The sequence below is a fragment of the Apteryx mantelli genome, chromosome 3, assembly GCF_036417845.1.
Source record: "Apteryx mantelli isolate bAptMan1 chromosome 3, bAptMan1.hap1, whole genome shotgun sequence".
NCBI classification, from domain to species: Eukaryota; Metazoa; Chordata; class Aves; order Apterygiformes; family Apterygidae; genus Apteryx; species Apteryx mantelli.
The window spans coordinates 45,097,111-45,120,385 of record NC_089980.1 but is presented as its reverse complement, the minus strand read 5'-3'; the positions used below and the strand labels follow the sequence as shown (position 1 = coordinate 45,120,385).

The 23,275-nt window shown below is 46.0% G+C and overlaps 1 protein-coding gene across 3 annotated transcripts in view; it reads left to right on the top strand.

The window, feature by feature from the left end:
* TJAP1 (tight junction associated protein 1) overlaps positions 1–23,275 on the top strand; it is a 42,617-nt gene that overhangs the window by 5,118 nt on the left and 14,224 nt on the right. For 2 of the 3 annotated variants that reach the window (XM_067293236.1, XM_013943924.2), the window contains 3 exons: positions 18,026–18,120; positions 19,680–19,733; positions 21,679–21,837. In XM_067293236.1, the coding sequence (XP_067149337.1) occupies positions 21,712–21,837 (126 nt within the window). In that variant the 5' untranslated portion in view covers positions 18,026–18,120; positions 19,680–19,733; positions 21,679–21,711. The remainder of the gene's footprint in view (positions 1–18,025; positions 18,121–19,679; positions 19,734–21,678; positions 21,838–23,275) is intronic. The other variant, XM_067293237.1, reaches the window with a different exon arrangement.

The following is a 23,275-nucleotide window of genomic DNA, read 5'->3' as shown; positions in this document are numbered from 1 at the left end:
GTTCAAGGGCATGTTTGTTTGTAATGTCTGCCTTAATGTAGAGGGAATTCCTGAAGGTAAGAGCAGAGGGGGAGGATTTTCAGGGCTTGGAGCAGGTCCTGCAGACCTTGAGATCTGCGTATGGATGCCCTCCCTATAGGCTGTGCTGGAAACAACACAAGTGCTTTAGAGCACAGCTTAACCCTTTTGTGGCAGGCATAACTGCTGTAAATGAGTGAGGGGCTACTGACTTTCACAGAAATTGTCTGTGTGATGCTGAGGGAATACAGATAAAATGTGGAATGGGTCAGGATTGGAACATGTGGTTTCCTGTAGGGGGTTAGGCTGTTTTTTAGGGACTTTTGCACAGGGCACCTGACCTGCTGCTAGTGGCAAGAGAGAACTGTTTTAAATTTCTGATTTCTAAGGGTTGGCAAATTCACAACTGCGAGTTCTACAGTGACTACTCTGTCTTGTCTGAGTTCCACATTTGTATTTTGTCCCTGTGATAAAGTTGGCTTTGGCAATGTTGTAGGGATCATAACTGAATTTTCTTACTCTTGTGTTTCAAGTCTCAGTCGTCCAGCTGCATTATTGTAACACTTATGCATGAATGGTTCTGAAATGAAAAGGGGTAGATGAGGTAGTTTCTCTTAACTGTTGTGGAATTATACTTAGGCTCGTAAAAAGCCTTAGGCAAGTTTTACTTTATAGCATTTGTTTCAAACGAATATAAGATATTTTCCCAAGATAATAATTAGATAATTATTGTGGCAGTAAGTTTTTTGACCATTATTTTAGCATATGCTACTCAGGGTAACTGTACTCAGACCTTGGTATGTGTTGCTGCGTGTGCTTTATACAATTCCCAAAGATACCTTGCTTTGTTGTCTCCTAAATCAGATTTCATCCTGCAACTTTGCTGTTCCTTAGTGAGGGATCTGTTGTTGCCTGGTGGGAAGGTTAAAAAATTCTAGGGAGGTGACTTGAAATCTAGTCGATCTCAAATGAGCAAAAAGTGATTGCAGTTTCTTCTACTGTTCTGGATGTTCTTGTGTGTTTTTATTTGTATATCTTTTTTTTTCCTTTTTTTAAGAACTCTTTCCCCTTCACTTTTACCTGCGGGGGGGATTCATATTGTATTGTATGCACAGCCCTATCAAACAGAGGGAAAGAAAATAATAGAAATCAGCAGGATACTTTGTTTAAATTAGAGTTGTTTAAAGTAACCCTTCTTGAGAAGGATCTTCTTCATGTTCACAGCTTACCTTTAGGTGGTTTCATTTTTATGAGCAGAAAGCATCTCATGCACTAAAGCATGCAAAATATAATTTTTGAGTTTTAGAATTGAATTTCCAAGCATTGTTCATGCACTGGCTATGTAAGTGCTAGGAAACGCAAGCTTTGCTCAGAAGGGTTTTCTCGGCTCACTGTATTTTGCTAGCAGCACACTTTACTAGCAGGAGATGTCTGTGGAGGTACTCACTGCAGTTTCTTCTAGGGCTAGTAAGGAGTGTCATTTTTGGGAAGCTTCTCATGCCAGGTGGGGTTGATTCCTGAAAGCAAATCAGCCTTGCTGAACTGCAGAATTTTTGCAGAATCTATTCATTAGTGTATCCATTTTTCCTTGATTTGTTGGTGTTTTTGTAATAGGTTCCCAGGTGTGTTTGAAATAGCTGTAACAGGGTTCAGTGTAGTCGAGGCTCCAGCTGGGTGGGGAAGAGCTGTATTACTATGTAGCTCCAGAGATGATTTACTACCCGACTGACAACTCGCAATATAAACATTAGTCCAAGCATGATCTTGTCCGAAAACCCCGCCTACGCGGGGAGCCAGGAGTCTTCCTGCCACACGCCATAAATCGTTTACGGTTTGCTCATGCTTGTGCATTTGAAAAACAGCTGTGTATTGGGGATTAGCAGTTTGCAGAAGGCCCGTGCCGGGCTAAATTAGGGTCTCTTGCCCTGGTGGTGAATACTGGTAACAGAATAGCAGGAGTGCTTCTCTGCAGGGGAAAGCAGTTTACTCTGGGGATGGGAGTGGGTGCAGGGTATACATTATGGTATGGCAGCCGGGGAAGGAGTTGGTTTGCCATGCTTGCTAGCTTGTCAACTGAGCCTGAATGCCTGATTGACAGTTGTCCTGCATGGTGGGGGATTGAACAGTTGATTGGTAGCTAATTGTTTTTTATAGCCAGGATGCGGACAAACTACTTCTGTCTTGCCAGAGCTGAAGGACTGTAGAGGGTTTTTTTGTATTGTTTTGTACAGTGTGAAGTGTGGTTTCCCATGGACTAGCCCATGGTAGCAGAATCAGATTGTATACAAGGCTATCTGGGGCTTCACAACTTTCAGCTTTTAGGAAAGATTTTACTGTGCCACTTGGATTTATTATGGTATTGCAACTTCAGCTCCCAAAGTCAAACTACTTTTGTGCTGTCTGGGATAGTTTAAATCCCAGAGTTGTTTAAAGTAACCATTCTTGAGAAGGGTCATCTTCAGGTTCAGTTGGTGCCTTCAGGTCTTTCTGTAATAAAAGAGAATACACAGATTTTCCTGTACAAATAAGACTAGAAAGGACAGTTCAAATATCTCATTTGTGCTGGATGAAGAACCAGCTGCTGAGTAATGCAGATATGAGCAGATCATTTTTAGCTGGGTTGGTGTCTCCATCAACAAACCCGTTCTTGGGTGGGTTGGGTAAGAATCTGGGTGGAATGTTTCAGCCAGGCTCCCCCCTCCAGATGCATCAGCTGAACACAAGGCCTCCAGGCTATACCGTAAGCAGCCGTTGGGCCACAGGCAAAGCAAGTGGGCTCTGGGTGAAGCAGGTCACTTGTTGCCAAATGACACAGTTAGAAAAGTTCTGTTTTGCTGAAGATTCTATGCAGGTGCCCCTCTGTGAACATTTTCCTGGAGTTCCTGCTTTGCTCTCCTCTGTGATTGGTTTGGGGAGAGTAGCTGGAAGGGCTGATCCTGGGCTTGTCTGAGCCTCCATTTTTTTTCTTGCTTCTTTTGGTGAAAGCTGCACAGGTTTGGGGGGTTTTTTTGTTTTGTTTTGTTTTTTCGGTGCTTTGTTGAGATGGAGGCCAGATAGTACCAAATATGTTTGTGGCTGTTTGTGTGGGCATTAGAGATTTGGAAGACACCTTATAATGAGCTGAAGGTCATTTCATGTCAGGTTGGCTAAGTTTCCATCAAGCTGGTTCTTTGTTACTGCAGTGTGTATGGATTGTGTATGTTTGGGGATCCCAGTTATCTGTCTCAAATGGAGAGGGTTTTCCTCCTGTTTGCTGCCTTCTCTATCCCCTCCAGAAAAAAACACCTGATTCTGGAGAGCTGTTAGCCTAGAGACTAAATTAGATGCTTTGCTCTTTCTTATATAGTATAGACTTTTCAGACATATACTGAGTGACAGAGGGGAGTGTGGGTATGTGATTATATTTCAAGCTTTCTTTCTCCTTGCTGTTTTTGATGCTACTGTGGGAATTCAGTCTTCCCTTTTTCTGCAAACTGATGTCAAGGAATTGTTGTCACCCAGAGCAAAGCTCAATGCAGTTGCCTCAAGGCCTTACCTCTTCAGGTCAGGACTTTGCCCAACTTCCATGACAGAAGTTTATTTATGAGCTTGCGTTACCTGAATCTTCTGGGCTAGGTCTGAAGGGAATAATTCATGGCAGTGCAAATCGCAGCTCACAGACTCTAGAATAGGGGAGGGAAGGAAAGAATAGGGGTAGCAGTGCAGTTAGCTCTTCCCGCCACACGCCCTTCTTTTTTCCCCTCTGTTTCCTCGCCTGCCCAGCTGTGTAGTAGGTTAGCAGTACATGTCTGTTCTTATTCTTATGAAAGTAGACTTTGTTCTCTGAAGACTGCTAATCATGCCCCATGGGGGTGTAATCAGTTATAAGGTATTTAATACAGTGCAGGCGGGAACAGGCTGCCTGGCTGGGCTGGCAGATTGCAACACTACAATTATAAAGGGCCCCTTTCCCCCACTCACCCGCCCACCGGGTGTACCTTGAAACAGTATTAAGTGTATGAAAAACAAAGGTGTAGTGGAGGAGGGGAGAGGAGAGGCTGAAGAGGCAGCTCCTATTCTGGGAAGCAGACAGATCTAAATGCTGCAAGAGCTGCAGCCATTGCAGGTTGCACTGTTGAGGCTTGTGGGAATTTGTGTGCAGTCACCATTGGAGTGGATTGCACAGGGATGGCCTTTGGCAACCTGTTGAGCAGCAGGGGCTTCCGTCCTCTCTGAATTAGGTTTTCTTGTGGTGGTTGGGGTTGGAGAGGTATGGAGTGGTTAGAACCAGAGAAGCCCTTTCTCCTGCATATGGTGATTTAAACACCTAATCTGTTTGGGTGCTTTTGTAAGTCCTGCCAGGCTTCTATTTATATCTTTGGATAAAAATCTATTGGTAAATCTGGCCTCTCATGCCTCTTTCTTCCAGTCACTGGAGCTAGTGCAATAGCCTACCTTATAGCCTTGGAAGGAACTAGGTAGCTTGGGGCCTTGAATTTTAATAGGCATGGGAAATCAGGACCTCATCTGGTCTGCTCTTATTACCTAATACCAGACCATTCCCCTCTGTGAGGGCCTTGAAATGCACATGTGGGGTGTGGAGCAGCTGGGCCACGGGCTTATAAACCATCCCTGCTCTGGCAGCTTGCTAGATGCGTTGGTATGTTCCTGGAGCTTGTGGCTATGTTGAGCTTTCCCCTTCCAAGTTCCCCAGAGATTACAGCATTTCAGCCCTTCACTGGTGCTGTTTGAATTTGTTGACTCTGCTTTGTGCAATGACAGCACAGGGCTCCCTGTGTATGTATGCACATCCCTCTTTGCTTCTTGGAGAGTAGAAGGGAATATCCATTCTGCCATATCAGCTTGTGTTGTATAGTTTCTCTCATTTTTGCCTTATGAAATCCTGCTCCTTTCTGACATTCCTTTGCTGAAGTTCAGAACCTACTGTGTGAGGCGTAGTGGGCCGGAGTTCTCCTTGGAGTCCTTTGGGGTATTGCTGCAGATTCAGGTGGGTTATATCCTTGCTACAGTGCTCATCAGAGCGGTGGCTTTTCTGCTTCGCATTGAGAGAACACTGGCTATTAAGTCTCATAACTGGCCCTCAGCACTGGGCAATGGGTTTTTAAGAGTGGGTTGATGGCTAATTGTATTACACAAAGTAAGTGCAGATTCACAACATGAGGGATTCGAAATACAGCCTTTCTTTGCATTGGCTTGAGGACATAGATAACTTGTACCTCCTGGTGCATCCTCATCTCTCTTTCATTTGGAGTAGCTTCCTGTTTGGGAAGAGTAGCTTCTGTGGAAAGCTTTGGAGTTTGAAGGAGTGCCATGTGGAAATGGTGTAGTCTTTTTCTGGCTAGAGCGTAGGGTCTGCTTGTAAGTCTGAAATAGTGAGGTCCTGGGAGAAGAGGAGTGTCATGGATTTTCATACACAGAATTTTTCTTTTCATGATCATGTGAGTGATCAAGTGTCATTGCTGGTGGGGGGAGAATCATGTACAATGAAGATCAGATCTGTTTCTGTGGGCAGTGAGGACAGTGTCTGCAGAAGGATGTTGTGATAAGGAGGAAATGATTGTATCTCAGAGAAGCTGGTTGACTTTAGGTAGAGGGATTTCCTGAGGGAGAAGAAAGATCTGGATCCTTCCAAGCACCCTTGATGCCTGAAGTCAGCTTCTCATTCAGCTCTGCCCCCTCAGCTCAGCAAGACTCAGTGTTGTGTTTGCCCCTTGTCTTATAGGAAAAATCAGGGAAATTCCCTTCCCAGGCTACTGCACAGAGCTCTGTTCCTGCCCTGGAATGTGGTTACTTCCCAGCCCTGATGGCTGCTCTTCTCCTCCCCGCAGCTTGCATGCCCTGTTGATAACTCTCCTGCCATGCTCTGTTTCTCTTGCCCCATGGCTCGAGATGTCGCCTGGAAAGCTCTCCCACAGCCGGGTTTGGGACTAAAGCTATCGTTGGGGTCCTGGCAGTGGCAGGGCTGGCATGCGTGGGGCGTGTGGCGGGTGTGTGGGCTGGCTGCTTGTTTTCCTTCCCTGCCTGGTGAGGAATGCAGTGTGTTTGCCTTCCTTGGCCTGTGGTTGCAGCCACATTCCTGCACTGGGAGTCAGCAAGGCGGCTGGGCGGCGTGCTGTTCATGCCCCCTGGCTACATGCTTTCAGCTCCACATCAAAGGTGTGTTTGGTGTGTAGCTTGTGCCATTCCTGGCCACACCTGCTGGCCTGCAGGCACACAGGAGGTGGAGTCTGGCAGCGTTTGCAGATGGCATTCAGGGTTCAGACTGCTGCTTGCTTGTGGAAAGGCTGGAGCTGGGTCCATGCTAAACAACCCCAGGAATGCAGCGGGAGAGCTGAGTGGCACAGTCACTCCAGGGGCATGTCCTAGCAGCAATGTTTCCTTTATAGCTGCAGCAAAATAACTCATGCCTGCTCCTCCAAAGGAACTGGCTGTTTGCTTGGGTGTGTTGTAAGGCTTAACTTATACCGGTAAGGCCAGTTAAGGTTGGCTTGTCCCCCTGCTGCCTTGTGTGCTCGTGGCAAATCAGCAGACGATTGAGTGACTCGTGCCATCAAGCTGTTCTCAGTACAAACTGTGTTGTACATCCGGAGATGGAGTGGACCCGGGATTTAACCCCAGGCAGGAGCGGTTCCCCCAGTCGGTAGTGTAAATGTTGTTGTGTATCCACTGCAGCTGAACTGTTCCAGCTTGTTCTAAAAAAGCCTCCTTCTTCTGGCTGGCACCCCAAGAGCTGGCATTTAAGCCCTGGAAGTTTGGTGAGGAATGGCAGATCAGGATGCAGATGCATTATTTTGGGATCCTTGCCCTGATTTCTGGGCAAAACAGACACTAGTTTTCTATGGTCCTATCATGCAAGCCATCCCTGCTTTTTTTCCCCCTAAGTCTTTCATTTGCCTGGCACAGGGAAAGATGGTCCCTTTTGGCAGTGCCACTGTGAGTACAGGGAGGCTCTGGGCAAGGCTTGTAGAAGAAACAGCTGAGCATCTTCTGTGTCCTGGGTAAGCCCTAGCCTGTTCAGCTCATTAAACAGTTTGTTTTGATCTTTGGGACTTGCACTTTTCCTTCTGGCAATTCCCAGCAGCCTCAAATTCTGTGACCAGCCAGTTGCTTCCATATTAAAGTTTGTCTTCTATGGGAGACCTTCATACTGCTATCCTTAGCTTTGACTTTATAGCATAGTTGTTGCTTTCTGGTTGTTGCTGCAGTCTTCAGCTCCATTGCTGCAGAACTACTGTACCAGACCATGCCGCTGTCTCTGGACAAGGATGTATCACTTTTCAAAGCAGGATCTCAATTGTAGATGGTTAGGGGAATGTTACTTGTTGCCAAAGACTCTTTTGACTATGAAAGGATTGGAAATTATTTGCATTTGGCTCTCTTCTCCCCTGACTTCATGTAATCTGTACACTATTTCAAATTAGTTGCCACTGACTCTGTCCCCAACTTTCAGGACTTTCAGGTATTGTGAAGAAAAGTATATGTTGCCTGAATCTTTCTTCTCCTTCCTCTGTTGTGCAGTGCCAAAATGAACGATATGCCCTGTGGCAACATGAAGCGTAGCAAAAATATAAGGGAGTTTAAAACTGGATTATGTGGAAAGTTATCAATTGAACCTTTAAGTGTATATAATCATTCTGAATTTATCATTGAGGTGTTTCAGCTTTGTCATGAGATACAGGCTACTGCTGCAAAATGGGGGTCTTGCTTAGGATTAAACATTGCTCCTACTGCCACTTTCTGGTTGACAGGAGGGGAGCAAGGGAGCTGGAATGGAATAGATGTGATGTTGGCTGAGGAGGAGGGTGGCCTCAGTCTTGTCCCTTTTCTTTTCCCATCGGTGAATTTTAATACATGGTAGCTAGAAAGTGGCTAGTTCCTCAGCTTGATTTCCCTGCTGGCCTTCAGGAAGGTGAAGGAATCCTGGTCTCTGTGCTTTGGGGTTCGTGCCCAAACACCTCTTCTGGGGAGATGCACTCCTTTGGGTTGAGTAGCAGTCACCCTCACCAAGTTGTTAGATCTCCCCCTGGTGGGACAGGGAGCAGAAAGCAGCCCCACAGCCAGACAGTAAAATAAGGAAATTGTTCTGGTCCTGGGGCACCTTGAGGGAGGAGCAGATGTTGTGGTGTTTCTGCAGCTAAGACATTCCTTAGCCCAGAGTCACAGCCTCTGCAAGGCCGCAGATCTTGCAGCTGCACAAAGACAAAGACATGAGCCACCAGCTTGCTCTCAGCACTGGACAAACACCTCTTTGCAGCACCTGTCTGGCGATACATTGGCTTTCCTCCACTGTCTTTGCCCTTAGATGAGGGGAGCTGCAAGCTGTTAGCTTCTTGAGTGGTTTAATCTAAGACATTTAACAAAAAAAGGTACCTGGCATGTGGTAGCTTGCTTTCTTTAGGATATGTTGGGCTGGTCATTCTCTAGTCTCAGTTAGAGACCCTTTGAGGATAGGTGACAAGAGGTGACTTCAGAGGGCAAGCTGGGAAGGAGATACAGTAAAACTGTAAGTGAAGGTCTGTGCGGAGCTCTCTTATAGGGGAGTCTAGAGAGAAGAGCCGTGTGAAGGAGAAAAGCCTTTCTTTGCTGCTCAAGAGGAGATGATTTTTTCTTAACCTCAGAATAATTAACAGGCTTATGCTATCCTAAAGGATAATGGTAGCAAAGACCAGGCACTTCAATTTTACAGGAGCAATGCCAGGCAGGGGATGTAGTGCTAGCCTGGACAAGTTGGCCTTGTGGTAACGCTTAAGTGCCTGGCCTTCACTACAATTACCCCTTAGGACAGTTCGTGCTGGTTATTAGCAGTTGAGAACGACTTTGGTTTTAGCAGTGACAGCAAGCGTGAAAGGAGACAGTTGATGAAAGCTGCTCTGTCCCCGGGAAGGGTTGTGTCTGAGAGAAGAACTGAAGCAGCCCTGCCTGGTCTCAGCTGGAGTGTCTGTGGTTATCCTCTCCAAGGGAGAAAGGTGAATGTAGGAAGTATAATGCAGCATATAGAGAAGGACAGGCGGGACAGCCTGTGACTGCTGGTGGCAAGCAGCCACCTTCTATGCAGTCTGTGGGGCGGGGAGTAGAGGTGTAGGTCCCTTCAGTTAGGATTCTGCCATTAAAAGGACTAACGGGAGCCCAGGTGAATGGTAAGAGAAGAGCCAGAGCCATTGCGTGCTCTGTACAGGTCAGCAATGAAAGATGGGTGGGTGGATCTGTTTGTTTTTCTTTAGCTGGATTAAACTGTGTTGTGTTTCTGTGACTGAACTCTCAGAATAAAATCCCTCAGTGGTCTGGTGGTGCTGAAAGGCTAAGAGAATCATTTAAAAAAAAAAAAAGAAAAAGAAAATCCAGCAGGCAAACTGAGGCAAGACTAACTACAGGGCCATACCACAAAAAAGGGAGAAGATGCTCCAGGGTTACGTTGTGCTTTGGGAACCATGCTGCTCCACTGTTTACAGAGTTGAGAAAAGTTTTGTGCCTGTTCCTGCCCTTGGCTCAGGCTCTAACTCTGCTAGGCCCAAAGCATGTTTTTGAAGCAGTCTCCTTTTCTTGTTCTTGCCTTGTGGCCTGTTGAGACTGCTGCCAGGGTGTAGGTGTGGGTGCTCTGACACAAAACGGTGCCTGGATATAGGGGCTGCGTGGAAGTCTGTGGAGAATATTTGATGCAGTCTGCAGAGGAGGAAATGGCTAGAACTTGAATTAAGCAGGAGACATCCATGCATGGGAAGAAGCACTCTTTGCAAGGGAGTGAGTAGCACTATCACTCTTAGCTTCTGGGAAGACAAAGTGACAGGACTTGGTCAACTTTGGGAAAAGACTGTGAACACTTCCTCTTTTTTTCTTCTCTGGTTGGATGAGTTTGTTACCTTAACACCACCTCTGTTTCAGTGCTAAACGGCTTTTCACTGCCAGCTCATAAAGAGCTATTGCATGTTGTACATGAAGAGAGGATTAGGCTGTCTGGTTTAAGAATGACCCACTGCTATCCTTACACAACACTGGAGTCTCTAATTTTACTTCAGTACGCTGACTGTTGTCTGTGTTCAGTGCTGCAGAGATCATAAAATATTTCTGTGCTTGAAGATCTTCTCTGATGGATAGCACAGAGGATGGTTTAAGTTTCCATGGCAATGCTTCTGAATGTGCTTCTGTGTCAGCAAAGAAAAGAGGGACTCTCAGCTGACTAAGATTTGAGGATTTTCTCTGACAAAGGGGATGAGGGTGAGACTGCATGTTAGTTGTTTGCCTGCCTTTGGATAATGCTTCTGACTGTGGCATATAATCTGGAGAAAGAGGAAGCTGACATTTGGCTAATGCCAGAGATGGACTGTGTTGTGCAGACTACAGCTGGACTCCTGGACATGCTTAACTGTTCAGCTACAGATGCAGCTGCACAATCACACAACAGTTAAGCCTGTACCATTCTCTGCCTCTCACATCTGACCATCTGCTAGGGAAAAGCTAATTAAACCAAAACAATTCCTACTAGGATTAAGCCCTAGCAGCAGAGGGAATTGAGCATAGTACAAATATTGTTCTCCCACTAATGGATCAGGGTAGCTGCTTTATTTGTAAAGAATCCTAGGCTATTCAGCTCCTTGTTGTCAGGTAGGTGCTTAGTTCATACACGCTTTCCTGCTCTTTATCCCAGTCATTTCTGTTTTAGGTGCAAGAAATATGGCTGTGTCTTGCTGAATTTTCCTACAGTGCATTTTTCAAAACGGCTGAGGCTGTTTCCCTCCTACATGAAGTTTCATGCAAATACAGTGCACAAAGCTGTTTTCTCTCCTGGTGCCTCAGTTTCTTTACTCACAGAATGGGAATTGTTCCTGCCTTCCTCAGTGCATGTATGCAGCGCATGCCTCAGTGCATGGTGCGCGTGAATCCTAGTGTTGGTGTTGGGCCAAATAACCTTATAATTGTAGTGTGAATCCGAGATGCAAGGCCAAGCAGCTTATTGCTAAAATGTTCCTGCAGCCCTTTACAGAAGTTGAAGTTTAAATCTCATAAAATAGAAAATGTGGAAGTATGGTTCCCCTAGCAACTGAACTCTTGTGTGTACCTACAGCCCCTGTTGCCATGTGATCAGTGCTTCAAAATGGCTCTTCCAAAACAATAATAAGTAAATAAAATGTATTTAAAACTCTGGTTGGTTTCACAGCTGCTCCTGGTGCTCAGCAGAGGTGGGTGTTCACCAGATTGTTCAGCGTTGTGGCACAATTTCGTTTCTGAAGGCCAATGAGGGATGTAGTTATCTGTGAAGGACTCCGAGAGAATCTTCCCCACTGACTTTCTCTCCAGCACCTGGAGACAGTGATCCTGCCCCAGTGCTTTCCTGCTGGCATTCTCTCCACTGGGTGCTGACCATGGAAATCTTGTTGCACTGGATGGAAAAATTGTTCTGTATATGGTAGCTGAGAGATGGCCATAGAAGAAGGCAGTGATGAGATGGTGAAGGTTGCGTTGCTGGAGTGGATGTGAGGAAGCAGGTAGAGATGAAAGCGAGAGTACTAAAAGAGTAAAGATAAGAAATTAGGTCTTGATGCTCAGGAGAAACAGTTCAGATAGTATTAAATGAAGAATTGGAAAAAACTAATAACTTTGAAATTGCTGAAATTTATTTTCGGCAATACATTTCAATGGGAAATGCTGTAGGAATTGTGGAGGTGAGAAGTGGTTTTAGGGTAAGGATTTGCAGCATGTTATGTCTGTGACTTCAGACTTGCTTTGTATTTATGGTTACTCCACAGTTAGCCAGAGAACTTTATATATTCTGGTGGAAGAGGGGCAGTAGTAAGGCCGTGCCTGGGGGCAGTTAGCTAACGTGATCTAACTCCACACTCCAGTTTGCTCAGATAAGCTGTTGGTGAGCCATACCCTTAGGAATGAGTGTGTGGAACATCCCTTCCCACTCTCTGGAGTGCTGTAGATACATTGGACATCAGCAAGCAAAAGGTGCGTGTGTGTGCAAACAGAAAGCAGGGTACAGCACAGGTATTCATTAGCACCCTTCTCCTCTTGCTTGGGAAGGACAGAGAAAATGTTATGCCATGCAGGTCTTAGCATTATGGTGATGTTTAGTTGGCACAAGAGTAGTAAAATTTTGAAGTCATATAAATGTCAATAACTTTAATGCCTTAATATGTTTTGTATAGTGTGGTTAGCTTACGTTGATTCTACAGAAGAGATGCCACTCTGCATTTAAAAAAAAGAAAAGAAAAAAAAATTTTTTTTGAAGCAGAAAAGGGCAATAAAGGAGTTGCACTTAATATTGTTAAAGATCTTGCCTTTGCAGGGAAGTTGTCCTGGTTTAACTTAATCAGATTAGAAATGGTTAGGATTCAATTAGTGCAGCATTCTTGTATAGGCATCCTTAATTTAGTTTGTCTCTTGTATCTATCTATTTAACTTAAGTTGATTCAATACAGAGTGCTCTTAAACTGAATTAAGAACATTTACCCAAGAGGATTATACTGCTTTACATTATTTTCTAAATCAATTTAATTTCATACAGTGTATATATAGACAAGACCTTAGGGAAAAAGCTGATTCTTTTTATTATTTGCTGAACAGTATGTCATGTTTGGCTGTAGCCATGTGATTGTGGAATGAAAGAGCCCGTTGTGGTGCATGTTGGTGGAGGATGGGCAAACTGACCATTGTGAACCTTTGTACAAGTTGATCACTCTTAGCCATAATGTTAGATTAAAGCAGATTGTTCCTCCTTATAAATCTGACTTTTGTTGTCTTGTACTAGTGTGAGGTGCCTGGAATGTTGTCTTAGGGTTCCCCATCAGCCTGCCACTAAAAGTGCCTACGGACCTGGTTTGCATGCTGTGTATGTAGCAAAAGTAGCATCTCAAAACCTTTTTAAATGTTTAATGTTTCAAAGGATTCAGATGGCTGAGCAGGTTTGTACTGGACTTTCCTGCAGCTAGGCAGAGCTTGAGAGAAATTTCACTTAGTTTGATGCTGTTTCCCAATCACTGTGTCTCCCCAGTATGCACCTCAGTATGAACGGTGACTTCCCCATGTACAAAGCTCATGGCCAAGGAAGAAGTTGCTACTTAATTACTGCAGATGCCAGTTTTCTTTCTTGCTGAATACGCTGAATCTAGTTAATACATCTCGTATTTTCTGCTTGTGGGTGAAGGCTCTACGGGAACAAAGCTGGCATATGAATTACTCTGCAAGCTTGGTTATAGTGGTAGCATTTCAGAATAAAGCTGGCTGCTGTAATCAGCCATTTCATTTCTTGGTATTTGCTTTTGCCAGCACCTGCAAGCATCAGGACAGGACTTGAAGCCTCCTCAATGTTGAAAATGCTCTGTAGGCTGGGTAACTGAAACAAACCTGTCCATCTGTCCTCTGTAAATAAGGACTGGGGGAAGGAGGCTCCTATGTCAGTCTGGGCAGATACTGTATAGTGTATTAGCTGTCTCCGCATTACTGAGACTCGTAGAGGGCTGAGATGTTTTGAGCAGCATATTGAGGCGAGCATATAGGTTGCAGTATGGAGCATACTTTAATATTGCTTTCTTCTCTGCTACAGGGACAGTTCAATGACTCAGTCCCTGGCGTTGAGGAGTTGAAGGGTATAGCTTTCTCAGAACTTTCAAGATCAAAGGATGAAACAGGAGGACTACTGATATTAATTACTGTGGGTTGTATGAGACTTAGAGAATGTTTATAGGGGCTGAGAAGGCCACTTCTTGGTCACTGAAGAACTTAAGCTGTTCCTAGTTTGTCTTAATTTTATACTCTAGGAAGGTAACATATGATTTTATTTTATTTTTACTTTTTCCCCATTTCTTCCCTTCCTCCACAGCATAGAAGCTGGCAGAGGCCTGGAAAGGGAATTCCTATATGCTTATTTTCTTCAGAAATGTTCACCTACTCCTTCCTTCACTACTCTCCAAATGTTTGCTTGCTACAGCTGTTCCCTAGCTTGTGATTGGGAGAAAAATCTTAAGGCCATAGTTCCCTAATTTCACTCCTGTGATCTACCAGCTCTTGTCAAATGCATGTGTTAGAGTATCAAGATTTGCTTTTGTTAGCAGGGACTGGACAGTTATTTTCAGGAACTTCTCAGAGTTCTCCTAATCTCCATGAGTTCTTGTCTAAGGGCCTTGTCTGCATCTCTAAATATCTAAGAAGCTTGGTCCAAAAGTCCCTGTCATTGCCTCACTAGTGTTGCTTCTTCTGCATGAGGTCTAACAGTGATTACTTAGTTCTCCCTGCACAGAAGATGTCTTAAAAGAGCAGGGGTAGGAAGACAGATGGAGTAGGGAAGGACAGGAAATCCAAGGTGCAAAGGTAAAGAGGCTCTGGAAATTTGCAGCCTAAAGCACCTCGTGAGAGCTGATAGGATCACTGAACAAACTAAAGAGATCAAGCTAAAGGGATCACTGAACAAACTAAACAGGCTTCCTGTGTGTCAGCATTTCTGGACAAGAAGCTATCATTAGCCCTTTCGGTAGCCGGCAGTGCTAAAGGTAGCTTGGCAGATGACTTTTTGCTGAGCTGGTTCTTGTGTAATTTCAGAGGTAGCCGTTAAAGGTGGTTCTGTGCTTTTATATGTATTAGAAAGCTAGTGCTTGTTTCCTGGTCAAAATCTCCCTTGGGTATTTTTATTCTCCATTAACATTCCTTCTGGGAATTGGATTCGGGTCCTGTGCTTCCTGTGCTGTTCCCGTTACAATGTCCATCAGCTGTTGTATTCTATTCCAGAGCATGTTACATGTTAGCAGTGTTAGAGCAGTGTTTCCTGTGCAATGCAGAGCTGTTCTGGCTTTTATAAAAGAGTTAGGGAAGTTAAACTACTCGTCACGCACTGGAGATAGTAGATCGTAAAACGCCTACTTAAGGATGTGGAGTGTAACTGAAATAAGGGGACTGGGATCTCTGTATTGTGGAAGGAGGGAGGGACTGTGACGAAAGTGTGATTCTGATAACTTTTAAGGGACTTCCGCAGGATGAATGGATATAACAGACACATCATATGTCCAGTGGTATTTATATTCAACAAGAACTATGTAAGACTGTAGAGTCTACTGATTTCATTCACTTTGGAAATATATTAGGTGTTAAGTAGGGCTTATTACGTGGCCCATTGTTCAACAGCTAGTCTGATCCCTTTTTCTCGATGTCTCTTGGAGTCATTCCCATGCTGGGAACAGAGCTTTCTGCCTAACAATCAAGGTTAATTGGTATGAAAAAGCAGGAATGAGCAATAATCCTTCCGAAACTCAATTTTAATACAAGAGTCACTGTAATGCTATTACTCAGACCTGAATTTTGAGCATTAACATACCTGATACAAGCAGAACTAGGATGCAAGTTTCTGCACTGGGAGTAGTCATCCTTTTTTCTTTTTTTTTTTTTTTTTTGCAGTAGAGCCTCAAAGTAGCCAGCGACAGAATGGATCTGAACGTATTTCTAATTGAGATTCCTTCTTTGAATGAAAAGATGATCTCTCATTAAATGTTAAAGTGTCCTTTAATAACCTTGCAGTCCTTTTCCATCATACTTGGCACCAGCAGTCTACAGGGGCTGCTTTTGACTTCAGACAGACTCATCTCTCCTGGACGGGGCCTCTTGATGCAGTTCTTTCGTCATCCATCTCGCTGATTAGTTGTCTTGAGCATGCTTGCTGCACCAGCTTCTCAAGTAATTTATCCTGAGACACATGGAGGCTAAGATTGACTCTATCATATAAGCACAGGAAGGCAAGTGAACAAGTCTCTCTCGCTTTTGCTTCCTATGATGCTAGTGGAGTGAAATTGTTACCTCCTAGAGCAGTGTGTGCCAATCTCCTTTACTGGCCCAAACAGTGAAAATTCTGGATTAGCTGTAGTGTTTAGATACGTGGTACAGAACAGTAGCAGCTTTTTTTTTTTTTTTTTTTTTTTTTTTTTTTTTGCACATGGGTATAGGGATCAGGGTGTTTCAGGGTACTCTGACTTTGTGATAGCTAAGGAATGTTTCTGTACTGTTGCACTAGAAACAAATATGGTTCTGATTGTGTTATGGAGTATATTTTCTCTTATCATTCAAGTTTATCTTCCTGAATGAAAAGTAAAATTAAAGAAATGCTACCTTAAAAAAGGTGCTATTTTAAAAGGAGAAGGCTGGAAAGATGAAGCAACGGCTGAAATGAGAAACATTCCCTGCAACATAATCACAATGGAGACTGCTGAGCTTGAACGCTGGCAAACAGGCTGCTTTATAGGGGCAGAAAAGACAACACAAGAAAAAGTGATGATGGGGAAAACCCTGCAAGTCCTTCTCTGCCCCCTGCATTTTGCAGGGAATGGTCAACTGCTTCAACTGCAAGCTGGCAAAAACTGGGTGCTTCTTAGTCTGAGAACCAAAGCCTAATATTAGTTACCCAGGGGCTTGAGGGACTTGCCAAGTGTCAGGAAGAGAGTAGGTGTCTGGAAACGTCACTCTTTTCAGTGCTCTCCCCTTTTGTCCAAAGGGTTCCCTTTTGGCTTTTTTTGTCCCTTTTTGGGTGTGTTGTGAAGAGCAAGAGGTCTACTGGAGACAAAGTGAGGCAGATGGGTAGTGTTGTGTTTTCTGCATGAATATCAAGTGGCTGTTAGTTCTGTGGATCCTGTACAGAATAGTCTAAGCAATTCTATGCTGTATCACATGTTCCTGATGTGTGATAAACATTTTGCCTTTCCCAGACCCCACAGAGAATGTAGCCATTCTGCAAGTAGAGAGGGTGAATTCTGCCATGAAGGATGCTCTGTGATAGAAACAACTGCAGGCGAGTTTAGGTATTCAGATGATGAACTGCACTCTGTCACTGTGAAGGGGAAAGAGGTTGTATGTTTTCTCTCTTTAAGAGGGAGTGGAAGATTCCTCAGCTTTTTGCATTAACAAAGCAAGTTGTTAGTTTTCTTCTGGAGTCTTCTGACCCACTGTGTGTTTGTGTCTGTTTGTCTGGAAGACATGACCACTGCTGCCTGATCAGTGTGAGCCCAAGTCTTCTAGCCTCACGCAAGCCATTCCAATGAAGCTGTATCTGTCAGTTAGCTCAGAAATGACACTGGAACTACTCTAGGCAGTAGCTAGAAGAAAGTAGAATTAGAGCTACTGTAGACAGTAGCTGGCTAGGAGGAGGACTGTAAATGTACAGGAGCATTGCTTGCTGATGAGAGATGGAAAGTGCAGATAAAAGGCACCAAGAGGTTAAGTTTCCTATTGTATTACAGTGCTAATTAAAATGGTTAAAGACTTGATGGAAGAGCTGCCTCCTGCTATAGCTTCAGGCTAAAGCTGAGCTGCTCTGGAGTAGTCAAAATGTGGACTTGACTGCAAGCTCCTCCTGAGAGAGGCTTGTGAATAGCTTGGTGATTGTAGAGCAGAATTTGTGCATATTTCTATTATTAGGTATTATCTATATGCTTTTCTGCCTTGGAGCAAAAGGTCCATCTGCTCTGCAGAGAGCATCTGCTCTTCTCTGAAAGGAGGTATGGTGAATTGAGCTACCTTGGGATTCTCTCTCTCCCCCCGATCTGTGGTAGCAAAGAAAGCCAAGGTGTTGCAGACAGAAAGGGTTTAACTGTGCTACTTGGTGGAGGGAATTCAGCAGAAATAAATCAGCTGAGTGTGACAGGGTGGTTGGGGCAGAGTGACAGAGGCTGGATTTCTGATGTTGGATAAGAACACAAGTGGGGAAGCAATGACCCCTGGAGCCTTCTTGGAAAAACTGCTGCCTTTCTGAGACTGATTAGCAGCCTGGCTCCAGGCAGCCGTGCTTCCAGTCTGCATAGGCCTCCTGCTTGGTGCAGGGATGGTTAAAAGACCTTCCCTTTCTGGGGCACAGTGAAGACTAGGAGCTTGTTTCACTACAGGGTCCTGCCATCAGGTAGCAGCCTGATGGTGCAGCATTTTCCTGCTGACTCCTGCCCTGGCACTTGGCTGTAGGCAGCTGTGCTGCGCATGCCTGTTTTCATGTGTTGTGCTGATAGGTGACTGACACCAAGTTTCCTTTCTCATGTTTCAGGAGCTGTTGGCCAGACACTGCTGGATACTGACAGCAGAAAGCTGACTCGGAGACAAGCAGCCAGAGATGTTTGGACACATCATCACTTTGAATCTGTAAGTCCTTAGTTAAGGGGAAGTTACCTGGAGAGGACTGTGAGTATTTAAGTGTCTCTGGAAATTCTCCGATTATGGGGATAGATTACAAATCCTGGTGTCTCTTCCAGGTAGGTGGAGATGAGATGGCAAGTAGCAGAGTTGCTAGATAGTGGGTAGGAAGCAGGACAGTCCTGCTTGAGCTTGAGGAACTGCATGCTGAGAGACATTGAAGCTTTTGGCGTGTTTGTTCTGAGTGCCTCTGCGATGGAAACATGCATGGACTTGTGAGGGCAGCTGTTCCTGGAAGCCTCTGCTTGTCTGCCAACCTGTGGCTGGTGGTGTTGCCTTGATGCTGAACGAACTCCTGGGAGTTGGTGGAAATGCAGGTTCAAACTGCACTGACCTGGTCCCTCCTGGAGTTGCACGTTCTCTTTCTCTCTCCCTGAATTTACAGCTTTGCCCTGCAGAGCAGTTATGTGATTGTGAAGCTGTTTTTTCCTGTGCTAGTCGAGACCCGACTATAGCACTGTAGTAAGGAAAGGGGCCAGACAGCTTGTTGGGGCAGGGCCAGTGCTGGGGCACCTCTTCAACTTGTTTTGGCAGAACTTAAATTTGCGTGGTCCCAGTTGCCTGCCTGTTCCATTCACCTTCCATCTGGCTCTCCCTATGTGCGTACAACTGCTCCACGCCTTGCACTCCTGTCCTGCCTCCCAGGGCCTGGTGCCATTGATTGGGAAAAAGCAGCAGCAGCAGAAGTGTGTCGGGGAAGGGAGGGCCCAACTGCAATCTCTCTCGTGCCAATGGCAGGGAGATGGCCACAGAGCTAGGCTCTTACAGCTAGTTCCCAGGTCAGTGCATTTTTCTTCTTGTAGTGATGGGTACCCTGGGCTTTGAACAGAGAGGAAGTTTGTTTCTGAACTTGTGTTGTGTCCCTGCTTGGATGGGCATTACTTTACAGCAGCCTATTAGCAGCAAGGTAGAGCATGGCATGCTGCTTGCTGGAAGTCAGAGAATAGCTTGCCTTCCTCCCTCTTACAGGGGGGTGGGCTATCAAAGCTGTAGGCACAAGGAAATAACCTTTTGGCTCAAGTGAGAGTCTGGTGACTGCCCGCTCATTTGTAGATACAGTGTTAGCAGAAGCACTGACTTAAAAGGACAAGTGCGGTAACTGTTAGCATTACCAAGTTCTGTACCTAAGGCTTTGCAGTTAGCATCCCTCTAGAGCAGCAGGAGTAGATTAGCTGTAAGGACCCCATCTGGCAGGAGGTTTGTCTAGGCCTGCCTGGAACCAAGGTTTCCTTGAAGCTGTTGCTTCCTGGATTTTGGAGCAGAGTTGCTGAGTGCCTTGCATATGTCTGTGCCAGGAGCCTTTCCAGCTCTTGCTGACTCCGACTTCCCAAAGCTAATTTCCTTTACATTCAGAAGATCTGTGGTGAATTGGGGCAGGGACTTGGAGTGGGATGCGCATTCAGCTGTCCTCTGCTGTAAACATTCCCTGTTCCTTACATAATTATGAGATGAGGTTTCAAAACTGACTTTTTGATAGATGCTAAGCTATTTGTGTTTCCTTTCTTCAGGGCATCTGAGTGAGTGTCCTTGCTTCATGAGGCTTCAGATTTGAGCCCAGGCTGGTAAGTGCTCAGGTTCTTGTGGGCTAGAAAAATTACAGTGGTTCGAACTTGGGATATCTGCATGGGCACCTCCTGTCCTTAGCGTGGCAGGAGTTGACAGAAGAGTCCCCCAGATCGCCTGGTGATTGGCGGGGTGCTGATAAACCTGCTTCTAGCCAGGATTTCAGCATTCCTCTTTGAAGAGGAGAAATGCCTTCCTAGGAGGGCAGATTTAGCTGTTTTGTTTGGGGATACTGTGGAAGGTACATTCAGTATGCTGGATGTGATTAAAGTATTAGAGATCCCTTCACCTACTTCAGTGTTTTTAGGAGAAGAGACCTTGAGGGAATGACTGCAGCAAAGGTGAGTTTTACAGGGTTTTGATGGAGGAGCTTTACAGGTTAGTTCTAAGAAGTTGCTTATGTCTGTGGAAAGGACATAAAAGGCTTTTGTGAACCTGTGTTTTTCAGCAGGGTGGAAGACAGCTTGCAAATGTTCCTGTGATGTGTAAAGCCTGTTGTGGCTTGGAGCCACTCTGTGCTACATGCAGACACGTAACACGTGCCAGTCCTCTCAGGGGGCTCAGTCTAGGTGTTGAGAAGACACAGCTAGGCAAGAGCATATAAAAACTGGAGAGGGCTCTTGGGGCTCCATTTAGATGCTTAACTTATAAAACTTCACTGGCCAAAATACAAAGCAGGTGAAATCTGCCAGGTCACTGACCTGGCGGTACCCACTGGTCTATAGGGAGGGTCACAACTGCCTGAAAGGTGTGTGAGTGAGAGTCAAATGGTCCTGCCTGTAGATGAGGGCAGGGGGGATCTGAGTTGAAGCAAGTCCTGCACTTGGAGTACTGCAGTTCAGGCATTGAGGACTGCGGAGACACTAGCCTATGATCAGTGTTAGGATCCACCAAGGCAAAGGGGTATAAAAAGTGGGCACTTATCCCAAATATAGGATGGACCATGAATAAAGCGTGTGTTGTCATCAGGGGAAAATCTGGTATCAGGCCCTGCACGGAGTGCTTGGCATCTGCGACTTCTTGTTCTGTGCCCACTGGAATGACTCAAATCTTGGCTGCCTGGGGAAGTTTCTCTGCCCTTCACTACAGTCTTGAGGTGGCAGAAGGAAGAAGATTCTTCCATGTGTGCAGATACCTGCTTTCCTTCTGCCCCATTTTTGCTCCTGTACTGCTACTGCTCCTGCCTATAAGGAATCCTCCTGCCCCACACAGCTGGGATGAAGGGGCAGCAACTAATCTGGTCTTTCTCGTAGTGGTACTGCTGTGTATTGCAACATATTGCAACATCTGACCTTGGGTACCAACATTAGTGGCGTTGCTCCCTCATTTGATGCTATCTGTGACTTTGGGGTCTTCTCTGGGTTTTCTGACAGAATGAGCAGTTGTAAAGGTATAGTACCTCCTTCTGACAAGCCTCCTGGGGTCTGCCCCAGTTGGGTTCAAGTGTAAGCTAAAAACTTGTGGGTTTGGGCTGTTTAATGACTGGAGTCTCCTCCCACGAAGTCCCTGCTGACAGTGACACCACATGATCAATAACTCCTGCCCCAGCTGTCACTGCTGTCTGTGAGGCTTGCAGTTTCCATATCAGAAAAGGCCTTTGCTAAAGAGCCTAAACAATATGCTGCTCTGAGACCTGTTCTTGTTTGCTATGTATAATCTGGACACACACAAACTGCATGAGCGAGTGTGTGCAGAGGGGGGGAGAGGATGTGCCAGCCCTCTGCTCTCACTGGCTGGGAGAAGGACACAGCTACCTCTTACTCCGCTCCTCTCTCCTGCAGCTGCTGCTCAAGGCCTGTGGCCACCTCCTTCCCTTGCTCTATTAGTACCCTGCATGGGGACCTGCTCTGGGACTTCAGGGGAGCTGATTTCCTGCTGGGTAGCTTCTAGGGTTTGATGGAGCACCTGCGACTCTCTCCTCTGTGCCCTTTCTGCTGTTGGTAGGTAATCTGCTGTCGGAACCACATAGGCGGGAGGATGTCAAGCACAGCTCCGTCCAAGAAGCCTTACCGCAAGGCGCCCCCGCAGCATCGTGAGATCCGCCACGATGTTCCCATTCTTCGTGACAACCAGGATGGCGTGATCCTGGCTGAACAGAGTCAGGTAACGGATTGCCGGGTGGCAAAGGGCTTAGCACCATTACACCAGCAAACGGGGTTTAGTTATGCCAAGGCAGGCCAGCTCAAGCAGGCAGAGGGGTTTGAGGTTTGCAACCTGAACTTCTCTCCTCATTGTGGTCCCTGGAGTCAAGCGGTGAGAAGGAAGTGACAGGTTGCAGAGCAGAGCTGAATATCAAGAGCCGGACTTTCTCGCCAGCGCTGCTGCATGGTGGAAAGATGGGGCAGCGAAGTGGGAAGCAGTGCCCAAATCACAGTCATGGACACCTCAGCAAGTTTGTGAGCCTCAGCATGGAGACAGTTGTGGTGTATGGAGATGAAAGACACCCTCCCACTTGCTCTTTCAAGAGCAGAAGCCTGGAGCGCTCGCTTATGTTTAAAGAGCCTCCTGAAGTCCTGACACCAAGGAAGTTTCGAGTCTCCTCCGCACACCTGCCTCTCAAAGGGATCCTGAAGCAGACTGGCATGACAGGCCCACGCCCTGGGAGCTTATGCAAGTCTCGCTCAGTAGAGACACTTGCCTGTGGCTGTGGCTCACACACGTATAGCGGTCCTCAGCTCTGCCTCAGCCTAGGGAGAAGCGCTCCCTGGAGCACAGCAGTAGCGGTGCCGCTGACTCTGTCAAGCGCAAGGAGAAGACCACAGAGGAGAAGCTGCAGTTCTCCAAATTCCTGGATGAGATTACCCACCGGGTGCTGAGTCCCATTCGCTTGCACTCACTGGGAGAGGCCAGAGGAGCAGAGCGAGACCAGGACTCTCCCCCTTTCCCCAGAGGTCCTGTGCCAGAAGGCTGGGGAGAAGGTCACCTGGAAGAGGTCAAAACCAATCATGCAACTGAAAGATCCCCCTGTCCAAGCAGAAGAAAAACAGAGATGAAACGTGAGAGGCTGGGAATGGCTTCCTGCCAAAGAAAGCATGCTGAAGAAGCTGAGAGAGTTTCCAGACTAAGAAAGAAACCTGTCCTGGGGAGAAAGGACAGTAAGGAGAAACTCCTTTCCTTGGAGAGGAGGGTAGTAGATCTGTGTCAGTATGACCTGCAGCAACTGGCAGAGCTGGGGCTGACAGGAACATTATCTGGGCAGCAGCACTCACTGTCTTCATGGAAAAGCAGTACAGAGGGCAGAAGGGACAAGACCAGCCCCAGTTAGCGGCTATTGCAGCCACACCATCTGTGTACTAAACTTGGCCAGAAGCATGCAGTGGAGTTGAACTACCCAGAGAAAGGATCCTGCTCCTCTCCAACATGCTGGAGTCAGGGAGAGGGGCCTTCCCCATCTAGATCCTCCCCTTCCTTCAGCGTGACACTAAACAAGGTGGGTGCCAGGGCCACTGGCTCACAGACAGAGGTCTCACAAAGGCCAGTGCCCCGACCTGGATCTCAGTTTGTCTGTAAAGCCAGTGTGGGGAGTGAGAACATGCCCTGA